Source organism: Typha angustifolia, chromosome 11 (assembly GCF_048772165.1).
Source record: "Typha angustifolia cultivar Huaian chromosome 11, ASM4877216v1, whole genome shotgun sequence".
Classification (NCBI taxonomy): Eukaryota; Viridiplantae; Streptophyta; class Magnoliopsida; order Poales; family Typhaceae; genus Typha; species Typha angustifolia.
Window position 1 is genome coordinate 13902182 of NC_133249.1, and position 24294 is coordinate 13926475.

At 36.7% G+C, this 24294-nt stretch overlaps 5 protein-coding genes across 6 annotated transcripts; 1 reads left to right on the forward strand and 4 right to left on the reverse strand.

Annotated features, from left to right (window-relative positions):
• Positions 1-205: 205 nt before the first annotated feature.
• Positions 206-4487, reverse strand: LOC140770480 (uncharacterized). Its single transcript, XM_073111692.1, has 5 exons — positions 4255-4487; positions 2587-2870; positions 2180-2269; positions 769-1139; positions 206-648 (listed from the first exon to the last, which is right to left on the reverse strand). Exons 1-5 carry the CDS (start codon positions 4433-4435, stop codon positions 384-386), a joined length of 1191 nt encoding a protein of 396 aa, XP_072967793.1. The 5' UTR covers positions 4436-4487; the 3' UTR covers positions 206-383.
• Positions 4488-4996: 509 nt separating this feature from the next.
• LOC140770481 (deoxyhypusine hydroxylase-B-like) lies at positions 4997-9975 on the reverse strand. The gene is made up of 7 exons (XM_073111693.1): positions 9795-9975; positions 8739-8872; positions 8416-8651; positions 8194-8332; positions 6026-6152; positions 5431-5549; positions 4997-5343 (listed from the first exon to the last, which is right to left on the reverse strand). The coding sequence occupies exons 1-7, from the start codon at positions 9949-9951 to the stop codon at positions 5311-5313; spliced, it is 945 nt and encodes a 314-aa protein (XP_072967794.1). The 5' UTR covers positions 9952-9975; the 3' UTR covers positions 4997-5310.
• Positions 9976-12253: 2278 nt separating this feature from the next.
• Positions 12254-15621, forward strand: LOC140771425 (bet1-like SNARE 1-1). 2 transcript variants are annotated; one of them, XM_073112975.1, is made up of 6 exons: positions 12254-12405; positions 12761-12833; positions 13664-13811; positions 14993-15049; positions 15132-15191; positions 15269-15621. In XM_073112975.1, exons 2-6 carry the CDS (start codon positions 12817-12819, stop codon positions 15356-15358), a joined length of 372 nt encoding a protein of 123 aa, XP_072969076.1. In that variant the 5' UTR covers positions 12254-12405; positions 12761-12816; the 3' UTR covers positions 15359-15621. The 2 variants fall into 2 exon arrangements, with proteins under 2 accessions (XP_072969076.1, XP_072969077.1); XM_073112976.1 differs by lacking the exon at positions 12254-12405 and adding an exon at positions 12408-12483.
• A 1150-nt stretch (positions 15622-16771) lies between these two features.
• Positions 16772-22306, reverse strand: LOC140769590 (ethylene receptor 3-like). Its single transcript, XM_073110341.1, has 3 exons — positions 22283-22306; positions 18735-20829; positions 16772-18042 (listed from the first exon to the last, which is right to left on the reverse strand). Exons 2-3 carry the CDS (start codon positions 20451-20453, stop codon positions 17512-17514), a joined length of 2250 nt encoding a protein of 749 aa, XP_072966442.1. The 5' UTR covers positions 20454-20829; positions 22283-22306; the 3' UTR covers positions 16772-17511.
• Positions 22307-23212: 906 nt separating this feature from the next.
• Positions 23213-23692, reverse strand: LOC140770635 (uncharacterized). Its single transcript, XM_073111888.1, has one exon. The coding sequence runs from the start codon at positions 23690-23692 to the stop codon at positions 23213-23215; it is 480 nt and encodes a 159-aa protein (XP_072967989.1).
• Between the last annotated feature and the right edge of the window lie 602 nt (positions 23693-24294).

Sequence of the window (24294 nt, forward strand, 5' to 3'; positions counted from 1 at the left end):
ACCAGTTTAAGTGAATACGATATTACCTATACTAATCTTGTTTTGTTGCTTTCTTGACACCTATAAATGTTTGGATATGCCGCTATAGGTTGAAATAAAATTATCAAAAGTTACCTGCATAGAAGTTAGGCTATTGGATGTGAATCTACTAAGAAATATGCAAGCAAAGAAGTTGCTCAAAGAGGATATAATATAACCACCTTACTGAATTGGAAAATGGATCAAAAGATTCTTCAGTTCAGAGAACATCAGACATGTTGGCAGTTTTCAATTAGTAATTAAATTTGAACAATGTAAGATACATGGACAAGAGATCACAATTTTGATTCAGAAATATAAGCAAGCTCTGAATTCTCATTTAGCATTGACCTGAAGAAAGAAAGTTAACCGAGCCACTGTTGAGCACGGCGTTCGCCTCCACCACCGACGGCACGACGGATACTGATTTTCTGATGGGCGTATTTTTCCTGAAGAGATTCAAAAGCATTCATATCAAGTTTCCCGGTGACCGATTTCCCTTGCTTCCTTCGAATCTGTTGTTCCTTTATTGAACTCCAGAGCTTTTCAATTGCATCTCTTTGTCGAGATGTAAACCTCTCTATGTTGTCAAAGGCATGCTTAACCAATATGTCGATCACAGTTTGGGTCCTGAAATTTGGAAGACAAATCATGATTAAGCATGAGAAGTGCAGCAGCTATGCAGGGAAATAGCAGACACCAATCCAATTAGACTACTATAAAGTATGACATGAGTGTCCAGAAACTGACCATGCTAACTTATATCTCCGTGCAGCAATTTCCAGACATTTAAGTAGAACTCCTCTCTGAGACATAAAAAATCTCTTTGATTCTTTTTCTTCTGCCTTCCTGTTCAAAGCTGCTACCTCTTTTCCTCTAGTTTTTTCATTTTTCTTGGAATTAACTGGAAGCAGAGTATCTAAGCCGAAAGGATCAGACATTTCTATCTTTGTCTCAGGGGGGCAAACAGTGGAGCTAGCATCCCCCTTGTTTTCTTCACCACTTGATTTATTTACATCTGTTGCCAGTGCTGCTGCCTCATAATCATCATCGTCGTCGTCTACAGTAGTGGAAGGTAGGCTAGATATAGCTTCTTTGATCTTCCCTGCTGCTTTAGAGAACTGCAAATAAACAAAACAGTAATAGCTCAAGAGGAGAGGAGAGTGCAAATACACTGTTCAACACTCAGAACATCATGGAATGCAGCACCTCAAATGAATCAAAACAGCTCGAATAGACACCAGATTATCCATCTATGCATGTCGGTTTCAAATACAGAAGGTTTGTGTTAGTGTTAACAAACAGACCGTGAATAAGCAAATAAGAAACAAAAATGATTTAATAGCATCAATCGTAGAAAATCCCTTGGACATCATTGTTCATGTGCTACACTTTTCTTTCTATTGTATGTATGAATCTTCTTCGACAAAAGTTTCAGGTGTTGACCAGTGTCAAAAAGATCGTGGGATAAGTTGCTAATGCAAGTTGGTTAAAATTTAGAAACCAGTGTATTTCAAAAAGAATATTGCAATGCCTTTTTAGTACCTTGAAAATTGCTTTACAGTCAAGTCCACGATCTGATTGGTACCTGTCACAAGAATCCATTAAGTCTCCAATTAACATCTAAGAATTGATCCTCCTGTCTATGTAATCAGAAAGCATCCAGGTTATTTCACGTCCTCTTTCTAGCTGTTCATCCTAAATACACTCCTAGGCCTTTGGGAATGGTCTTGATTGCTGACGATAAAATCACAGAACAAGAAATAAGAGAAGCACACAAATTTAAACTGCAAATAAATGTCAAGAAAATGTTATCAAATGATTACTATAAATTTTTTTGCCAAAATGGATAGGCTCATGTGAGGCAATAGACAGGTCAAGAAGCTGATGGCAGCATAAACCAAAGCACAGGAGTAAAGAATGGAAAATTTCCTCTTAGTACTTAATTAAGAATGAAACAATTCTCTCCATAGACATCTATGAACATGTTAGCACATGGACCTTTGTAGCATATTATGAGACTTTATAATGCTAGCATAAAAGTACATAGGCACATACTACCTGATATATTCTACGCAGTGTGCGCTAATAAAGATCAATAAGCAACAGATTGAACAATTTATTATTTCATCCAGAATTAATAATTACAAGCTCTACTTACCACAAAGCTGTCATCAGTATAGAGCTCATTTGCAACCACTGCCTGCAGCATCCATGTTGTCAACATATTTCTCTGTTGTTTATTGAAAAACTGCACAACATGGAAACAAAAAGAAAGGGTAATGAGCAAAATCCAACCAACAAATAACATGTACTACAAAGTACAAAGTAATTGCAATGGAACACTTGGTCATCCAATGATAGCCACATATTAATACAGGCATTCATGTTTTGACAACACCAGTAAACTGCTTTCTAGTGCCACAAACAAATTCATCTTCAAGGTTATCATTCTGTAGATAGTTCTCGACAAGCTACTAAAGGCCAGCAAGATGACCATTTATTTACCTACTACCTAGTTAATTAAATAAGTCAAAAATAGTTAAAACCTAAAGTTTAAAACCTCACCTCTGTCACATCCTGAACTGATGTAAAGAAAACCAGATAATCAGCACGTAGATGAGGTTCATTACAAGCTGATGGAGAGGACATTGCAGCCTCTAGTATAGCAAAGAAGTGATCGCTTGTCCCTTGCTTGACACTTCCAGCCTGTATTAATTGCAAGGCTAGTTTTGATGCCTTGCTGAACTTCGAAGGATTGCTTATATGTGATGCTATCTTTTGCATGGCTTCTATAATTTGTGTTTCTGTTGCATCAACAGTTGTCTTGAATCTGATGCGCTTGCCGGGCACTGCAAAAGTAACCAACACTAGAATTGAGAAAATACCTTTCACAAATAACAGAAGAACTCAGATGCTGTGACTAAGAAGTAAGAATAGAAGGCAAAGAGAGAATAACAGATAACTAAGGGTTTAGTCATACTTTCTAGCAATCATAAACATTAGGTAAACTTATGAGGAAGCTACCTTAAAATAAGTTATCACAACAAACATCTACGGCCTTTCATTACAATGGAATTTTTCTTGGTTATTTCATTTCCTTGTTTGATTCCCTCAATTAAGAAGACACTGTAGCTACAATATATGATACATTGGATTGGATCCCTGTTTCTTTTCTTTTCTAGGGTATATATATATATATATATATATAATTCATTATGCACACCTTGTTCTGACCATATTGCAGTATGTATCATTAGATAAACCAAGAGACATCCCCCGCCTCTGGTTCAACTAGAAATGCTAGTGCATGTTCATCTATGACAGCAATCACAAACAAAATACTAGATTCCACCAATCCACCATGTGTGTGTGTGTTTGGAGGACCAGGAGTATGACTACAAATGACATAGTTCAAGTTTTAAGGGCATAATGCTAAGAAGTAAATAAGGCATAAATCGTAAGTTTTTCAACAAAAAAGCAGAAGTAGCAGTTGAAAAAAATGATCGTTTATGACAGAACAGTTCTTATAAGTGTGATTCCACTTGCAATAGCAACTTCAAGCTTTTCTGATACCAGATGCTAGGATTTCAAAAAGTTCATAAATAAATTACACTAACATAAGCCCAAGTTTATAAAGAGGGAAGCAGTAAAAGTACAGCAAAATGCTCCTGACCCAACCTAGTATGGAAATGTACCCCAATAAGTTAACTAACTCAGATTTTCTATGTTAGAAAAGTACATAGCACATATATAGTAGATTTTCATTTCAAATAATCTATATATTATTACAAATAGAAGTACTTACCGCATCTGTTGTACTTCCAACATATTAATAGATTAAGTTTCAAATAGATGATAAAAAATCTATTCCTTCATACTCTGCTACTTCAACCACACTCGAAAAAGTGAATTTACAAAAGCGTGAACTAGTGCAGAAACGGTCAAACTATGGTAAGTAAAATCTGATGAACCTTGAAGGACCAAACCAAGAATTTGTTCATAATTTAGGTGTTAATGGGTTAAAATATTGCATAGAACTAAGGACGAAATTGCGGGGAATTCTATTCTCAGCTAAGATTTACATCCAGACGCACTTAGATTCTCCAACAAAACAAAACAAGCACCAAAAATCCCTAAACACAGCGACAGACCAAGACAGAAGACAACTCGATCCAGGTAAAAAGGTACCGCGAGATAGAATTAGGGTTTAGGGATAAGAGATGCTAAGAATACCTTCCTCCTGCGATTGGGCGGGCAGCGAAGAGGGTTTGTCTCGCTTGAGGGCACTCTTGAGCGCGGGAGCCGGCGCCGGAGTAGAAGAGGAAGCGATCTTGGCGACGGTCTGCGGTTCCTCCGGCCTGGTGGAGGGAGTCGTGGAAGGAGGAGGCAAACCATGGAAGAGGTTTTCCGCCATGGCTGGGATTGGGTCTTCTCTTCTTTTCTTTTCTTTTCTTTTTTTCTTTTCTTTTGCACTCTTTATTCGGGTGTCCGCAGCTGCAGTTAGAAAGGTGTTCGGATTCGGACATTTTGTAACCAATTTGCAACCCGAAACCCGGTAATTCGTGGTCCGTCTCCGGTCGTCATAGCCCGAGCAGTAGTGACGTAATTTACAGTGATGCGCTGTTTTTACTTTAACAAAATTATGATAAATATAAAATACTAGATCGAATCCAACGATCGTAACGAACGAGGCGTAAAAGTGATGTAATTTGGCTTATTACTAGTGTTTCACGGGAACTTTAATCATTGGAAAGAAATTTCTAAAAAGTACTTACTATCTTCTGGTAATTTGGTGTTGCTAAACACCACCTTAGAGTAAAATTGAGGAGTTGTAGCAGTGCTCTGATTTGAACATTTCAAGAGAACTGGATCCTTAATTATACACAGAAAGCAATAGCAATCTACCAGAGAGAGCTTAAAATTGGAACTAAGCTAAGCTCTGGCAAACATGGTTTGATAGCATACAACAGCAACAGAAATGCAATGAACAGTTCCAATTGAATAGAAACTGTAAGTTGTATAGTTCACCAATCAAGCAAATAGAACAAAAAGAGTTCCAATTGTATAGTTCACCAATCAAGCAAACTGTAAGTTGTATAGTTCACCAATGGGTAAGGTTAGAATTGTAATCAGTAATAATTAGCATGAAATAGAACACAAGGCACAAGATTGTGTCAAACAGTCTTAAATAAGTGCTAGCCATTCCAAATTTAGGATGTAATGAAGTGTGATATTGATATATACTCCATACGTCCCACGTATACGGAAGCCTCACGGATCGGTTGAGAACTAGTGCACTTGAGGTGTCTGCAGAAAGAGGTACTGGATAAAGAAACAAAACAGGTCAATTTTTTCTTGGATAAAAGCAAGTTTCAAGAAAAAAAAGACTTGGCGATCTTCAACTTTTACCTCAAAGGACTTGCCAGATCTTTCATATTCAAGCATGCTGAGAGCCACTTCACAGCTCTGTGAGACAATAGGCTCAGGATCCTTTGCAAATTCCTCCAGAAGTTCAATGCTCTTACTATCTACAGGATGGAAACAATAAAAAAACAAGCAGATAAAAATGATGGTTTCCTCCAATTCAAAAAGGAAAAAAAGAACAAGAAATACATACAAGTAGTTGTTCCAAATATGTTAAATTTAATACAGGGCAACGTAACATGAGATTTCAACTTCCCACATTATTCAATTTTCTTGTCTAAGCAAAATAATTCATCAGAAATACAAGAATGATGATGACTTGGCCATTTGAAAAGATGCAAGGAAAAATGATGACAATGAATAAAAAAGCAGATAAAGAATGACTTCACACCATTTGAAAAGAAGCCCCTCCCAAATCTGTTAAATTAAGAAATATTCAGAGAATTTTAACATGAGAATCCAACTTCATACATTACTCGGTATTCTTGTCTGAGCAAAAAAAATTCATGTGAAATACAAGCAACTGATAGAAGTGAGACTATAAAATGGTAATCCATTGAGATCTCCAGTTTTGAAGCACCTGCAATGGAACCAAGGGCTTCAGCAGCTTCATGTCGGACCATTGGATGCTCCTTCACATTCCTAAGGACATCCGCAAGTGCAGCAGAAGCTGTTTTGTTTTGCAATTGACCCAAGACATATGCAACCTGCTAATCCAAACAAGATTATTAATAACATAATGGAATAGCATAACCTAAATAAAGAAGACAAATTGAACATTAATCCACAAAAAAACATTTAGGGGCCGTTTGGTTTCATGTGTACAAGATGCAGCATCTATAGTATTAAAAGAGAAACTAATCAACAAAAAAAAAATTAAATTTTCCCTTTTTTTCTTTCCATTAAAGGCTGAGAGCATGTGTTTTGACAACCACTTAATTGAAGTGGAGCCCATCTCGGCCCTTAGAGAGGAGGCTATATAATTCATAAACTAAAAACTGACTTTATATTAACTTTATAAGTGTAGATGCAATTTTTCTAAATTAATGAAGCCAAACGGCCTCTTATGAAATTGCAAGAGAGAGCAATCAAATAGGCCCGCCTTCTTGATAGTTTTGCTTCAGAAATTAGTGCTTCTAGCTCAAGTTTTACATCCAGCGCATTGAGAAATATCATCAATAAACTATTGATATGAAAAAAAAAAAGCGTCAGAAAAAGACAAAAAGAATAACATAAGGAGACAAGAATATTCTAAGAAGGCAGTGAACAATGTAGGCAAACACAGAAATGCATCGCATTTCAATAAAACCTAGCTCCTGGGAGGGACCTTGGCATATCTCAGGGATAAAGTAAATGGCAAAGAAAGGAAGATAAATCCAAACAATCAAATTGCAATGTTTCCAGAGAAGATCTTACATAAGTACAACTACACAGTATTCATCCAATAAAGGGGTAAAAGGATCCAAGTGACAGTATTCTACATGAATCTTGGGAAGAAAATAAGAAAACAGGGTCGTGATCCACAATTTCAGCTGCCTACAATGTAAGCTACACAAAATAACAATGAGACATGACAAGACCCACGTAGGCTAGGCAGCCTTCCTGCATAAAGTCCCTAGGTAAATAGGCCTCATGTGAGACAAGGATGCCCTAAGAAAATTGCTGCCCAGGGGCAATCCGTGCAAGCTCTCAGCAGTACAACGGGATCAGCATTTGAAACTATGCTAATTAAACTTAGATTGCTCACCAAGTGAAACACATCTGCTGGCACTCAATTGTATTGGTGCCCAACATGTTCATCTAGATGGTTAATATTTTTTTGGAAATCAACAAAAAAGTTCAGCATATAAATCATTATGTCTACAAAGTGCAAAAACATCTCAAACAGAAAACTCTTCTAATTTGTACCATGACAACATTAAAAATGAACTTAGACTCTACAGTCCACCACCACTTGTAACATGTGATAAGTTCCTCTTCCTGATCAATATAATGCACCAAGCAGTCCTGTATTTGATGCATTTACCAATCACAGCAACTTTAACCAATTAATATAAAGCCACAGGTAATGGAATTAAGTAATGTCTATGCTCATTAAATAACCATCATAGTTTGAAGTTTCAATTTTGGTTCGGGTTTCGGCTTGGTTAAAGAACGAAACATTTCAGTCGGTTTCGATTTGTTTTGGTTCTACTTTCATTGTATTGGTTTTAGAGTTCTTTTTATAAATAGTCTTCTTATCTTAATTTTCAATGCATCACACAAAATCTAATTACATTTAAGTAATGAGGTTGGTATTGAATCAGGTACAAGTTGGATTTAAGTCATATCCAGCTTCTAATTTAAAATATACATTAAAAAATTATTATTATTATGATTGCTTCAATTGGATGCTAGTTTTAGGGGAGAGTTTCGGATAGGATAGGACCGAAATGCTTTAAACATCTGGGTTTCAGAAGGAACTTCAAACCATAATAACCATAGCCAACTATTATGCAGTTTTTTTTTTCAAAAAAGAAAATGGGTCAGTACCCAAGAGCATTCAGTAACACCTACCTAATTCTTTACATCAGAATAGCAGAATCAATGGTACTAGCAATGGAAGTATGGAAAAGAGTTTTAGTAAGACTGACTTATACAAGCCATTAAATGTGTATATAGTGTCACTGAACAAACTCCAAAAAAGACACTTCATGTGCCTAAAAAGGAATTATGAGAAGTATATATTATTGGGAGAATGGAACAGACCTCGTGGCGTAGGAGCGCACTTTTAGCACCTAATGATGAAATTATAGCACTAGTAGCACCATCTTGACCATCATTCCTAAGCGCAAAGAGAGCTGCATAACGCTTATACATATCCTCTTCCTCATTAAGGAGAGCTTCCCTTGAACAAGATTCATGGACTCAATCAGCAAGCTGAACACATAGAGGGTAAGAAGACTTTAGCATTCATCAAATGCTACGTACCTTAGTTGATCCACTGAAGAATTAAAGGAATAAGGAATGGCTGGATCGACTGATAAAAAAGGTGAAGCTTTTAAAGGACACATGCTACTAACACTGCTCATCCTCTTTTGCTCTCTTATACGTCTAAGAGCTAACTCACATGTTTCTTGCACCTCCAGAGCAGGGTCAGTTGCCAAGCTCTCTTCCAACATAGGAATAGTGCTCTCCAGGCCAATTGCTCCAAGGGCTTCAGCTGCCTAGCAACCATAACATTACTTGTCAGTCAACATCAATATTATGAGAAGTAAGTCAATACAAGTTAACATTGTCAAAGAAAAGATAACCTCATGACGGACAATTGAATGTAATGAAAAATCTTTAAGAACGGCCTCTAAATCAGGGATAGCTTCAGCATCCTGCATTTGTCCAAGAGCAAACGCAGCCTCGTGTGCAAGCAAATTCGAAGTATCTCTAGTAGCTGATATTGCACAGAAACAGCACAAGTTGATTGGTTGCATATAGACAAATGCAAGTAAAAGAACTCTCAACAGAAGAATGTCGCTTCCAAGATAGGATGCGAAGGAAATAAAAGATTTAGGTGACAGATAATAGTGATCCTGATTGTTTAATTTTCATGAACGTTATAGAGGATTTCTACACATACAAGTTCTTGGTAACCTCAACTCAACAACTCAAATGATGGATCTAAAGCATGCTCCTCTACAGCTCCTTACAATCTGTCAACTAAATATCCAACTTTTAGGGGGAAACAATCCTTTTTCTCCAAACTAGCAATTAAGTATTTCCTATCAAACATCCAAATATGCTCTAAAGTGATTTTTTTTCTTGCAACTATCAGGATTGAAAGGTCACTTCATACAGCTATTGTATACTTGGGACGTGTTTGATTCCAGCTACAGTTGACAACTAAACAAGGAATATTTTTGCTCAAATTTTGCCCACTCTCCATCATTCAAGTACTCAATTAATTGGATATAGCTTCTTTTGAAATCACATTTGATTAGCAGCACGACATATGAAAGAACTGTTTGTATTTGCTTAAACTCTTCCATCACACTATTTCACTATCACTAGCCTATACACAATTCCCAAACTTAAAGCCATTCTAAAATGCACATTCCGGCAATTTTTCCCAATAACCAGTGACCTCATCCAAATCCCAATTTTTTTTCTTGAAAAAAGAAAAAACACTAAGATACTATAAACAAAGTCTGCCATCAAATCCAGGAGTTGACAAGGATTAGGGCATTGGGTTTCCAGTCAGCGATTACACAGAAATAATCAAATCTTGCAGTAATAAAAAATCTCATCTAAGTTATAAAATTACAACTCAACGAAGGCGACATCAGAGGGACGAACAAGAAGGCTTCGAATCATACCACGCACGAGAGCCTCGCGAGGTCCAGGGCCACGGAGATTGCGGAGAGAGAAGAGAGCCCGGAAGCGCTCGGAGATGGGCTGGTGCCGATCCAGGAGCCGATCGCAGAGGAATCTCTCCATCTCCGGGGAGGAGACGAAGGAACCCTCGCAACTCATGACGGACGACGAGGGGAGTTCGACTCGACAGCGTACACTTAGCTTAAGTTGCACGCGGATCCGCAAGTGAAACGGGTCGGATTCTTCTATATCCTATACCAGATCCAAATAGACTAGTTGGTCGGAATTTATTTTCTAAATTGTATCCTAACTCTACTTTCCAAGTCTTTATTAATAGCTAATCACGGTTAAGTAGATATTTTATTATTTTATATTCGGGAAGTTTATCAAAAACACCCTATAATACCTTTATTATCATTCACACCCTATAGTGCTAATTTAAAAATAAATTACTTGCCACTTGTAATGACAGAGTAGTTATATGGTTTGATAAAGGTTCTTATCAAACATAAATGCCATTAAGTTATTTTTGCTCTAAGTCAAATATTGTTGAGCTATTACTCCTAGATATTGTGTCATATGAGTTGTTTCTCTAACTATTGCATCGTTGAGATATTAATCGAGTCAAACTGAGCGTGCGAAGTAAATTTTTATATATTATTTTATCCAGTATTTTTCTATATAAAGAAGGGTTGGAATCTACGAGTATTATGATTTTATATAGTGAGCATCAATGAATAATATTATGCTTACAAATACATTATAAATATTATACAAATAAGATGGCACTATCTTGTCCATTGATAATTTATATCTTTATCTCATAATTATTACTATCAATTGATATTATAATATTATATCAAAAGTGTGTAGAGTATTTGGGGTGGGTCTTTATCAATTTCCAAATCTAAGATGAATATGATATGATGAGATAGAATGCAATAGAAATAAAGATAGAGAATGGGTTACCTACTCATAACGATCAAAGCGAGCTCCTTATGAGGATGAATTGAATCTGTTATTCCTTTATCGAGATGGTAAGGCCCTCGAAGCTGGATTGGATCAAAGGCTGCTTCAAGACCGAAGAAGCAAGGGATTAAGCGCAAGGGCCTCAAGAACAAGCAAGAGCGAAAGTCGTTGCATTAGGCGCATCCCTTTCTTGCTGTGCTTTGATGCTAGAGTTTGCTTGGGTTCTAAAGAGTACAACTCAAGGTCTGACACACCGCATCCTCCATGGCCAACTCGTTAGTTTGACACTGACGAACCTGTAAAGCTAGCTTCACTGAAGGCATAACTGAGAGATTTCATGGCTTTTAAGAGCCAATTTATTATATAAGAATTAAATCAAAACAATTTCAACTCAAAACTCAAAGGTAAGGTCAAGTGTTCTTCAAACTAAACTCTCAGTACACTTCGAAGCACCACTTACACACCTTGGAGGCTTTCCAGTTCTAGGTTTAGATCCATACTATAATCGCAAAACTCATTAAAGATCCAAATCAAGTGCTTCGCTGACGTCGACGGAAAAGCAGAAAGCAATGGGAGGGGGGTATATTACGAAATTCATTCATTTGATTTACTATTTGAGAGATTGAGATTAACATCCCCGGAAAACCAATGGTTGGGGATTCGAAATGGAGGGGTGAGATCATTATAGGAGACACTTATCAAATACATTCTCACACCAAAAAAAATTTTTATTGACCCAAACCAGAGCTATATTCAACTACAAAAAGGCAACTCTTTCAATCCTTTATAAATATTATTTTTAAATACTATTAGAGATAATATATACCTTGTGATTAGTATTTTTCATATTTTTATTCACTATTTTGTTTACTTAGGACTATAATATCTCCGGATTAAAAACAAACTAATAGTATCAGTAGATGTTATCTTTTACAAACTTGCCAAATTACATCAGGAGCTTTCACATATATTTCTATTTTGACCTTTTTAATTTTAAAAATATTTCAGGTACCCCTTTGTTAGTTGCCCATTTAAATTTTCTCTTAACATCATGAGATGAAATTTTAGAACCTAAAGTAACTATTTTGTATCTATTTTGGAGGGTAATTAGGTGGGTGTTCCATTAAATAGTGAATTTAGGATTAATACTTGTAGATTTTTCTACAAAATATTTGTCCAATCTATATATTAAAAATATAATTATTTATTTGATTTATAATTAACTTATATAATTTATTAAAAGTGTTTTATTTCTAGTAGAGTTTAATAAAATTTTAATGAAGTGATTGTCTAAGAGTTAAAATAAATGGTTAAATAAGTAAAATAAGCATTTGATATATTTTATTTACGAATAAAAGAAAGGATAATAATTTATAAATTTTTATAGAGGGTATAATAATCTAGGAATGGTAGGTGTAATTAGAATAATCCCGGTGCCTATCTCTACATTAAGCCACGTCATTATCGCGTAAGATAAACCGTCAAATTTGCCGTGAGAATAAAAGCGTTAAATCGGACACCGTCTTCTCGTTACCTTTCCTAAAACCTCGGGCTTCATCGCGGTTTTCGAGATCCAACGAGCTCCGAGAACAACCTAAACCTAATCCCAGTTTCCCACAGCATCGATCTCAGATCGGAGCGAGGGTAGGTTTTATCTCCTCTTCCTGCGACTATTTCTCTTAATGGAGGATCGGAATGATCTATCTTGAATCAAATAATCGAGTTAGGGTTCCTCCAGTTGCTCACAGATCTGTAGAGTTTTATTTTTCTTGTTGAAGTCCTTGATTTCTGGTACTATGAACTATAGATCGGAAGATTCGGTTTATGATTTCTTATTTGCATACTTCTAGCTTTGATTTCGGTAGAGGATCTTTAAGAATCAGTGACCGGGAAAGTCTGTATTTGGTTAAGGAAATGCCAAATTTTGATTATATGAGTGGTGCTGAAGGTCGAGTTCGAAGAGGAGACTTTCTGATTCACACTTTTCCTTTGATTGCAGGCTGAGTAATAAGGAAGAGTTGTGCTGCAAGGAAAAGGATAACTTTTACTGGAGCCATGATGAATTCGAGGAGGTTAGTTTCTGATTCTAGTCGCTTGTGTTTGCTTTTAAGACATTACGAGATTATTTGGATTGGCAACATATCATCTTGATAATTATTAGCACAGATAAAAGGGATACCAGGATGAGCATTACTATAATATATTGACATTTTGTGTGATTTTTATATGTATAATATGGCTTCACATGATTATGCAGTGAAGAAATTTGGTTCTAGGCTTCCAGCAAGGTCATATAATTCAAATCTCATGGTTGAATCTCTTGTACGATCTGTATAATACTCTGTCATTGAATCCACTACTAACAATAAGCGCCCAAAGTTCAAAGCTAATACAGTGTGTGTTAGTTATGTATGGTACTATGTATTGAAGTTAGGGGCTTCACAAATAATCTTGAAACTTCATCTCAATGAGATTATTAGTCTCACCTTGTCTCGTTCCTACAGTCTTACTCGAACATACACCACCTAAGGGCAGGTGTAGACTTAATCATCACACCAAGTCACATTTGTGGCGTCCACTTGCTGCTATGAAAAAGATGAAGTTGTAGATTTGAACATTAGGAATTATCTTCTTATTTTACTTTAAGGTGCTTTTCTGGTGGTTTTGATTAGATGGAAAATTTGCAATATCATTCAATAACTATATTTGTGCCAACAAATAAGTGACTTTTACCCTTTGGATTTTAATATTCATTTTAGCTTGATATGTGGTCTCTATATATATTGAGATATTTCAAAAAGGGGTAGATGCACATCATTGGGCGATCATTTTCATTTTAGATCAGGGTTAACATTTTTTAAATTGTGCAGATTCCCTAATTTCCTATTTTAATGGAATGTAGGGACTATCGTAGCAACAGAGCTTCTCTCTTTGATGGCATTGAAGATGGTGGGATCCGAGCCCCATCATATTCCTCTCATGAAATTGATGAGCATGAAAATGATCGAGATATTGAAGGTTTGCAAGATAGAGTCAGTATTTTGAAGAGAGTAAGTCTCATTCCAATTAACGCATATATAGAACTATGAGTCTATGACCTGAACTTGAGAGAGCACCATGTGTGTTCATACTTCTTCCATTCATTTAATGGTTTATCTTGATACTTCACCGTGCCATTTATCTTTCAGACTTTCTTCTTTTGGAACTTACTGAACCATTACTAAACTTTCAAATTGCTTAAGAACATTTAGCTTTAAAAGTTGCCATATAATTTTGCCTTGTTCTTTAAATTTGCTCATTGTTTTAATCATGGTTAGGTTAGTAGTAGTGAATCTCTTATTACTGTGATAAGTTATTATGATGGGACTTTGGACTTTCCTACTAAAATGTGTTACTTCAAGTTGATATTTGTAGTAGATCCTCAGTGGTGCATACTGGTATAGGTTGTAGATCGTGATTCTCTTTTTTTTTTCTGTAAATTCTAATACTTAATCATCTGCATGAAGGATATACTCGTATACCTAGTTATCAATTTGAATTCCATCTTCATGGAAATGCGTGAGTTGCAAAAGAAGGTTGTGATTCAACTTTCAAGTGTCATGTATGGGCACAACAAGACTTCTTTCTCGTTAGATTGTAGAGCAGCATCTCTCAACAGATTGTAGAGCTGCAAGATTTCTTTTACATACCAACAATGATATTGCTTCAGTTATTGAATTGATACATAAGTTCTGTTGCTATGGTTATGATAACTCTTTCATTCTTGTTGTAGTTGCTACTGTGGTATTGTATTGTTATTCGTACTCTGCATACCAGCACTGTTATTGCTACAATTGATGAAATTATGCATAACTGCTTGCGCTATTATTATTCATGTTGTTCCTATTAGTCATTACTGTTATTGTTACAATTACTATAACTGTTTGCATTTTTGTCACATCACAATATTGTTATAAATGTATTAAAACAGTAATGACAACAAAACAAGATGTATTAGGTAAGTATATTTCCACTTAAGTTAATGCCAAGTGAAATTTTACTCCTTGAGCAATGGAATAATTGCATTACTCATGTGTGTGTTGACTTAAGTTGCATAGTTTAGTGGAAGACCTCCAAATGAGAATGTAATAGGTTATGGCAGTTTATCAAAGTGTTTTGTGGGCAACTTTCTCTTTTGGTTGTTTCAGTACTTCTATTCATGATTGACAATGGAATGCTTGGCTTCTGACAGTTGACAGGTGATATAAATGAAGAGGTGGAGAGTCATAACCTTATGCTGGATCGGATGGTACATTATTCTCATCTATTTGTCCCATTTTTTCCCCCCTCTAGATGCTTGTCTCACGGTAGTAGCGTCTGTCTGGATTCAGGGCAATGATATGGACTCATCTAGGGGGATCCTTTCTGGAACTGTGGATAGATTCAAGACGGTAATTGAGTTGAAAATTATTCCTTCTCAGCTCTTCTTTGTATCATCCTTCTGATCCGATCAAACTTAATTATGCAGGTTTTTGAGACTAAATCAAGTCGGAGAATGGCTACCCTTGTGGCATCTTTTGTTGCCCTCTTCTTGCTCATATATTATTTGACCAAGTAGCAACATGATGTATCAAGCTACTGTCTTAAGAAGCCGAAGGGCTGAAATCATACACCTTATTCGTAAAATCTGTTGAGATTTTCGTGCCAGTGTATTGCCATGTAAGATAGACTTACATGATGAAGAAACAAGGTAAACTACTTGATCAAAATGTTGATATGTTGCTTGCTTAAGATTATACTTTGTGCGTAGATCATACCTGTCACTATGCTGTAAATGTGAAATGGTGCATATTGGATTTCTGCTGTGTTAATATGCTGAAATGAATGTGTTCTTTCTTCTTCAAATGTGAAGATTTCCATAATATCTTGAAACTGTTTATCCAGGTTTTGATATTTGTTCTTGTACAAGAAAATAAGAGCAATCCAATCCAACTGAACCCTTTTTTTGGCTTCCTATCTCTATCAAACTTAACTTTCAGTATTGATCTACTAGACGTCAAACTGATCTAAGCTCAAGCTTATATCATACAGCTTTGTGATCTTTAAATACATCGAATGTCATCTTGCATTTGGCCATACTTCAATCTTGAACAAGGGTTCAAGCCATTGCTTACACAAACATAACTATGCTTACTAAGTCACAAAACCATACTTGGAAATGAAACTACCCCAAATAAGAGGTGCATGTTGGTGAACAGATCTTTTACACCAGACCATTATATGTGCATAGTTTGAACCGATTATTGTCCTTCTACTACAGAATATAAATAAATTTGATTCTTTCAAGGCACAACTGAAGCTGCTCTTATTAATCTATTCAGATATGATTAATCTAAAAACAAATCAACAACTCTAAAAAAAATAAATCTGGAACCCATCTAAATTCTCCTCGTTGACCTCCATGTGCAAAAGCTTGAGTCTACTCCAATGGCAAAACGAGTTTAGCATCGAATCTTCCACTTCCCACAGTAATCCCCACTCACATCTTCCAACTCCCGATAACAAAGTATGGGGTTTAACAGGCAGGAATCGGTAGGATCCCATTTCACGTGCAATCGAAGTCAAACAACGATAAATCTATTCTTGGAAGCCCAAATCTTGGCTCGAAATTCTAATCCCCACGTTGATCCGAATCTAAAAAATATCTAACATTGTTTAAAGTTGTAACTTGTTTGGCAATTTTGTTTCAATAGAGCTTATAGGTTTTAGCGTACATGAGCTGGAAGAATTTGTGTTTATTAACTTTGGTCAGCTTTAAGATGAGATCTTAATGTGCAAGTTGGGAGTAGAATATTAGATATGGGACAACCACCTGAGATGCCAAATCTTTTATCCAGCAGATCGAGGTTTATTTCTATTTATATTCCTTGTGATTGAAATTTCTATGTGATTCAACAATGGCACCATCTTCACTGGAATATGCGAATAAAAATATTGGACAATCACTTGGTACAATAAATCATAGGATGGAGGTAAAATCTCAATAGAATTGACCTGATTACACACTTGAAGTGTTTTCTGATTACTAGTGGTCACTTCCATTGATGCATGAAAGAATACAAAATGATCAGCCAAAAAAGTTGAATGACTTAGATGTACAGAATAATGCAAAAATTCTGAGTTGTTTATGCAGACTGCCATTTGATCATGTCCTTATGCTGCTACTTTCTCTTTTCTGTCGACGAATCTGATCAGCTACGCCTTACTGCACTTAAGGTGGGCCGATATGAATGTTAAGTTTGATTTGCGTCACAACCTCTTTCCTTTATCCAATTGATAAAATCAGCAAGATGAAGAAATTTTCCTGCCTATCGCTGGCTATCATGACAGACCATGTACAACGAATCGTTAAAGCTAGTCCTGCTACCCACGAGCTAATCAAGTTGCAAAATCAAAATCTACTAAGCCTTTGATCACAAGTCATGAATTATAATTCTCTCAACTGTGCCATGATCTGATCTGTAATGAAGCATAGGACAGATAAAACCTTCATGTGAATCCATGCTCACTTCTCAAAGTGATGCAATGAATACCTGAGAGGATGGAATTCGATGGACTTGATGTATGTATTCTTATTATTCTTCTATGGTTCTAACTTCGGTATACAAGATATTCTTAGAGTATGTTAAACCAAACAGCAGGTATGTGCTAACACTGACAACATACGGTAAACGGTCTAAAGACTCAACAGATTGTAGAGGTTTACTAGAGCTAGGTAGTTTGAAGGACTCGAATGAGTTCCTCTCTCAATCCCTGCAGCACAATCGGTTTCTTAATAAGACTATCTATTCCTGATTGCACACATTTCTCCCACATATTATCCTCAACTCCTGCAGTCAAAGCTATCACCAAAGGCCAGTGCCCACTTCGGAGCTTCTGAATTCTCATGGCCAATTCGAAGCTGTTTATTTTGGGAATGTTGAGGTCCAGAATAACAAGTTCAAAAGCCATGCAAGAGACAACTAGAGAGCCCAAAGATTTAGATCCAGAAGACAAAATGGAGACACAGCAACCCAGTTTCTCCAGGAGCATTTTTGTCACAGCTCTGTTAATGTTGTCGTCATCAGCTAATAAAACTTTGAGGCCCTTGATTTGCAATGAGGGAGATGAATGATGGTGCTCAAGGGATCCTCCTATTGTGGTGATTGCGCTTGAAGGTTGTAGTTGGAATCGAAGAACTAGTGTCATAGTTTCTGGGAGGCCTTGCGAGTTTGGAATCACCGAGATATTTCCCTGCATCAACTGCATATCATAGCAAAATATCTGTGAGAGAAAATAAGAGGGCTTTCCAGATTTTCACATGCTTTTGCAATTCTGTTATGGACTTCAGGAAAAAAATACTATGAATAAGATTGTAAGACAAATGTGACTAACATAATTGGATATGTTAAAAAGCAGCTCATCAAACAGTCCTTTTCTAAATTAAGCATGCATCACCACACGAAATCAATTTCTCTTTAGCTGTACAAAACACAACAATTTCCTTCTAAATCACACCTCATACTACAAAATTCACATATTATGAAGAAACAAACAAGTGATCTAGAACAATAAGCTAACAGTTAAAGAAGAAGTGCAAGGAAGATTCATCATACTAAGAGTTACAATCCTGCAATTCTGAGATAGCATGCCAATATGGGGAAAACAATGTAATGACAGCTCCAAATACTAAGTAGACATACTAATTTTATTTGTTGCAACTTCCTCAATAGCATTTGAATCTTCACGACTAGTTCTTCATAAGTCACTTCCATTTACACATAAAAGGGATGTATAATTGGAAGAGATGGGTGAGAATTAGATACACAAATTATTCATATGGTCCACAGATTAGTAAGACATCTCAAATTGGTTCCTTTGGATTCCATTTTCTGGATCTCTTGATGTTGAATGATATAGAGTTATTTGGAAACATATATATAAACCAACGATACCTGCACAAGTTTTTTGCACATGCTGAAGCTGAGGCCCATATCGAACTCCTCACTGTTTGGTTGCTGAGCAAGTTGAGATGATGTGCTTGAATTAAAGCTCTGGGATCTTTTCATCCCAAACTCGAACTTTACAAGGGCATGTCCACTGGAAAAGTATGGCTTCCATGGAACCCATCTCTGACCTTGACAATCTTCTGTTTTTTCATCGGTTCGCACTCGTAACGTCACATATCCTTCATCACACCCATGTAGCAGATTACCAACCATATGCAATATAACATGAAAAATACGTCTTTCATCACCAACAACATGATCAGGTACTACATTTTCAACCTGCACTCCAAAACCGAATCCCCTTAAATCACAAAGACATCTAGCAGCAGTAGCAGCTTCTTTAATCAGAGATCGCAGTAGGAACGGTCTCATCTCTAAAGGAAAGAGTTGTCTGCTATTGGCAGAGATATCCATTACGTCGTTGATCAAGGTTGAAACTACATTTCCTGCTCTTGCCATTGTGTTAATAGTGAGCCTTTGTTCAAGGCTCAAATCTTCTTCTTGCAGCATGGATAACAGACCCATAATGGAGTGAATGGGTCTTCTCATTCCTTGGCTCATGACCCTCTGGAATGTGTTCCTTGTCTCATTAGCCATCATTGCATCTTGCTTAGCCCGTAACAAGACCCTATTCTGTTCTGTCAATTTATCCCTCATCAACTGCGACTCCTCCAGAACGGCAGCATGGGAGAGCGCAACAGCCACCTGATCAGCAACAACTTCAACTATCTCTAGCTCATGGGAACCCCAGTTTCTCAGATCACTCTTAGGGAGAACTAAAACCAATATTGCGTAGCATGTATGAATGACTTCTGGCGTTCCACCTTTGAAATCAGAAACTTTTAACATCGGCATCCGAATTGCCGCCACCGCACCTGCATCCCACATCCCGCCACTGCTCGCAGATCCAAGAACAGAATTAGGTGCAAGTATCTTTACCCCCTCAGCTCTCCTAACCTCTATGACATCTGGGTCATTGACAGGAACAGTAAGTCCATAATCATGCAGAGAGCTCCTGTCTCTCAACTCATGCGTGAGATTCATTACCGTCTTATCCTCATTCGGCATCCATACCGCACAATTCTGCAGCTCCAATGTCTTTGAGAGCTCGACCAATGTAGTGTACAAAATTGTATGCTTATCAAGAGATTTACGGATCTCATGGGTGAGCATTCTCACATGCCAACTAGCTTCCTCCTGTCTCTTCATCAGCCCTACTTCGCGGTCGAGCTCACGAGCTTTTAGCCTCAAAAAATTCTCCCTCACCTTCACCCTCAGCAGCTGAGGGATCAAAGTTAAGAGGGTAATCGCCGTCAAGAAGGAAACCAATGCAGTCAAGAACTTGGAGATGGTAAGGCTAAGCATGAGAAGAAAGGAGTGGGGCTCGTAGGTGAAGACATTGAGCAAGTGGGTGAGACCGCAAAGGACGATGAACGCACCAAATTGGAAGAGAACCCATTTGAAGGGGAAGACATTGGAGCATGTTACGAAGTAGAAGAGCTCAAGAGGGATGGAGAAGTAGGCTGCGGCAATGAGAAAGTCGCTGGCCTTTTGCCATTTAAAGATGTCTCCGTCGCAATTGCAGTGGTGGAATTCGATCTCGGTGGCAAAAACTGGGACTAGTAATGATAGAATCAACAACCCATGGCAAAATACTAGTAACATTTGGGCTAGGATGCATTCCTCTGGTTTCTACTACTCTTCCAATCAACAAAGCTAGAACACAAAGGGGATTAAAAAAAAAGTTAAAAAACCAAAATGATAGGAGGAAAACCCAACAGACCCACTAAGCCAAAAGGTCTCAAATTTCTACTCCATGAACAAAAGTCTCCTCCTTTTCTCTTCTTTCTGGATCTCTTCGAAGTCTTCAGAAGAGCTTCCAAGCCTCTGGATAAATCGAGGAGGTAACAAGAAAGCAACAGGAACTGTGAGCAACTGAAGCCTTTTAGGACAAGAAGGCCCACCAATTCCCCAGGTCCATCGGAACCAGGATCTAATAATCCTGGATTCTCTCTTATATGTGGCAGATCCTCTGGCTACACTGAACGCAGGAAATTCTTGCATCAGGACACTTTTCGTCTTCTTATTTACTAAGATACATATCCAAATTAGATGATATATTTCTTTTTCTTGAATTAAACCGATACTCTGTTGGGGATTCAAACACCGAAACTCTCGTGCAACACGAGCAACATTAACACCATCTCCTTGGCCAAATCTATGGATTATGGCGTTAAATTTCCTTCTATGTATATAAGATAGATATATGGTAGTACTCTATTTTGATGGTAGGGTAGGGTCAGGCCAGGCTGTCCTAACTGGAGATTCTGGCTTTGTTGGCTGAGGTTTGGTTGGACAAAGTAATCAATTTACACCAGGCTGGTATTGGCAGGCAGAGTACACTAGATAGGGATCATAATTCTATAGATATGTAGAACTTTCTTTTAACTATTATTCATTTCTGTATACAACCCCACTCCACCCCACCCCACCCCTTTTCTTTCCTTCATATATATTGACCCTTTAAATTATAAAAAAAAGTTTCATACCCTGATGGTGTTAAATAAAAAATATTAAATATAATCATTTTTATCTTTAATTTTTAAAAAATAAAAGTAAAATAGTCTTCAGAGAACCTAAAATTAATTGCGACACTGAGTGTCAAAACAATAAGTTAGCTCGAGTTCAGCTTAAAAGTTAGTTGAGCTCAGAAATAATTTCTAGGGAGGTTGATGATAAGTTAGCTTTATCAAATTCAACTTGATAAGACTCAAAATAATAATAATAATAATAATAATAATAATAATAATAATAATAATAATAATAATAATAATAATAATAATAATATATTTAATAAATAATACATAATAAATGTGACTAATATTAATTAATAGTATTATTATATTAGTTCTTATACTTTTACAGGTCTTATTTTAAGGTTGATCAAACTCCATTTAGGATTAAATTAATTTAGGCTTAAAATTATTTATTGATTGACTAGCTTAGACTCGAGCTAACTCAAAATTACTTCAATTCAAGCCTAATTCTATGATTTGACTTAAAATTATTTTCAATTCAAGTTTGAGCCAGGGTACATTCCTACACAACACTCACATGTCATTTTTTAATATAAAAAAATATATAAAGCTAGATGTAAAATCTAATTGGATCTAATGTAGTCTCATAATTAGTGGGCTTATTGTCTAAAATATAAATATGATAGAACCCTATCCAACTTTATAACCCTAATTTGCTTGTCAGTTTTAACTGTCACCTAAAAGGAAGACGGATAAGAAGATTTATCTAATCTCTTCACTGCCTTAAGAAGATCAATATTCCAATATGCAAGATAAATATCACATTGTATGATTCTTCCAGCATTTCAAAATATTCTAGATTTCATATACATGTCGTTCCAGGATCATCTTAAACCAGATGATAAAAAAGTGAATACTACTCCCTAATTAATAAGCCAAGTTGAACGCTTATGCTACCTTTTCTTGATGAACAAATCATGCATGTATTCTACATGCAGAGAGGCATAGATCTAACGAGCTTGTTGCCATCTTATGTTGCTGACTTTGTTAATTAGAACATATAATTTAGATCAATAGAGTTTCCACAAATCCTACAAAATAGAAGGCATAGACTAAATCAGAAGCAAAGTTATAGGAACTTATTTCAGATTAGTATTTTCTCAATGATGTTTAGAGAAAAAAGGATGCAACTTACTGATGATAAGTCCATGCAGCATTAGGATTGCATTGGTAGGAGCCTCATGCACTTGATGCCTATTTAGAAGAAGACACAGAGGGATTATAGAATGCGAGAGCTAGCAAAACTAAGTATGCATAGTAGTTAAAAGCTATAACTTCCAGGAAAAAGAAGAGAAGTAAAGACACCAGAACCCTCCAATCCATTGATTAATTTAAAAATCTCACCTGAGATCGATAATGGCAGCAAGTCCTAAATCAGCTTTGTTCTCTTTTTCGGAAGATTTAATTTCCTGCTTGCATGCATCATGAGCTATCAACAGTGAATTCTTTACCGAAACTAATCAAATTAATTTTTTGATACAAATTTTCACATTGGCATTATCATCAAGCAATCAAGAAACTATATCTCAAATAGCAAGAAACAAATACATTGAGTGTGAGCAACTCTTAAAACTGATTCACTAGCTAAGGTAACTTTTTCCTCACCTAAAAAGCTGGAAAGAAAGGAAGAAGAAACTTTTCTTCATTAATAATTATAGAAGTTATATATCTATATGCTTTGCTCCATCATCTTCATTCGTCACACTCTCCTTCTTCCATGCACTTAATGTTGCATTAATTAACAAAAGTATCCACTGGTCAGATCATGAAGCAGTACATTATATATATATATATATATATATATATATATATATATATATATGTGAATTATGGCTCGTGCCCAAGTCGAAGCTCCAAATCCAACTCTTCTTTCTCCTCTCTATCCTCACCACCTTCATCATATCCAATATGCATATCTAGACCCAAGTTTTTCCTATCACTAAAAAGACTAAGCTCCTGTGGCCTTTGTGCATGCAAGCTCGCATCCATCGTCGGCGAGAGGTACGTAGGATAAGACTGGTAGCTTGTATTCATGCCATAATAACTACTAGTCATCGAACTTTTACTCCTTTCAGAGATAGAAGTGGATGAACTTGGCTTAGTCTTCGCTCGATCTTTGCGGTGGATGTTCATGTGTCCGCCTAACGCTTGCGCCGAAGAGAAGCCTCTCTTGCAGAAGGTGCAATTGTAGAACTGCCCGACGCCAGAATCATCGTCGTCGTCATCGTCGTCTTCTCCTCGTTGCAATGCTTCCTTATGATCACTAGGATCCCTTGTTTCCTTGTTGTGATCATGGCCAACCTCCATGTTTGATGCACTTGTGGTAGATCTATGAATGATCTTGGCAAGTTCTTAGTTGGTTGTACTATTTGGAACAAAAGTTAGACGAGATAGAAGAGGAGGAGGAGGGGGTGTGTGATAGAAGTGAATAAGTAAGAGAGAAAGGGGGAGGGGTAGAGAGAGAGAGAGAGAGAGATAAAGCTATTCTCAAGATTAGTCTTTCGTAAAGAAATTGGTGAAGGGGACACGGCTTTGACGTAACGCTGAGATGTTTGAGACTTTATTATACTCTCTCCCCCTTCTCTAGCTCTCCTCTGCCGGCCTGGCGACTCTGTGATTCTCTACAATCGTGGATGTAGGTACTTTGCACTTGGCAGCATGTGATTGGCTGCGGGCAGCTAGCAGGCCAGGGTTTAAAATATATACAAATTTAGGTCAAACACTTTAAAGCTACAATTGTCAGCATTTTCAATTAAAATTGCCACACAAACGCCACGTTAGAAACCTAAATTCGTAATAAAAATAAAAATTTAAATTTAAATCGGCTATTAAAAAAATTACTAAAATAATACTGTAAGGAAAAAGATCGGGATTTGCCGGCCTGATGTCTTTTGTCTTTGGTTTCTTGG

Excerpts from the sequence above, each read along its gene's own strand:
- LOC140770480 (XM_073111692.1), bottom strand. The coding sequence starts at position 4,435 with ATGGCGGAAAACCTCTTCCATGGTTTGCCTCCTCCTTCCACGACTCCC. Across the intron at positions 2,270-2,586 it reads CAGTTCAGGATGTGACAGAG|TTTTTCAATAAACAACAGAG; the intron begins GTGAGGTTTTAA and ends CATGTTGTGCAG. Across the intron at positions 649-768 it reads CGGAGATATAAGTTAGCATG|GACCCAAACTGTGATCGACA; the intron begins GTCAGTTTCTGG and ends TCCAAATTTCAG.
- LOC140770481 (XM_073111693.1), bottom strand. The coding sequence starts at position 9,951 with ATGAGTTGCGAGGGTTCCTTCGTCTCCTCCCCGGAGATGGAGAGATTC. Across the intron at positions 6,153-8,193 it reads GTGCGCTCCTACGCCACGAG|GTTGCATATGTCTTGGGTCA; the intron begins GTCTGTTCCATT and ends TTGGATTAGCAG. Across the intron at positions 5,344-5,430 it reads GATCTGGCAAGTCCTTTGAG|TACCTCTTTCTGCAGACACC; the intron begins GTAAAAGTTGAA and ends TTCTTTATCCAG.
- LOC140771425 (XM_073112975.1), top strand. Across the intron at positions 13,812-14,992 it reads GAGTCAGTATTTTGAAGAGA|TTGACAGGTGATATAAATGA; the intron begins GTAAGTCTCATT and ends GGCTTCTGACAG. Across the intron at positions 15,192-15,268 it reads CTGTGGATAGATTCAAGACG|GTTTTTGAGACTAAATCAAG; the intron begins GTAATTGAGTTG and ends TTAATTATGCAG.
- LOC140769590 (XM_073110341.1), bottom strand. The coding sequence starts at position 20,453 with ATGTTACTAGTATTTTGCCATGGGTTGTTGATTCTATCATTACTAGTC. Across the intron at positions 18,043-18,734 it reads TGTGCAAAAAACTTGTGCAG|TTGATGCAGGGAAATATCTC; the intron begins GTATCGTTGGTT and ends TATGATATGCAG.
- LOC140770635 (XM_073111888.1), bottom strand. The coding sequence starts at position 23,692 with ATGGAGGTTGGCCATGATCACAACAAGGAAACAAGGGATCCTAGTGAT.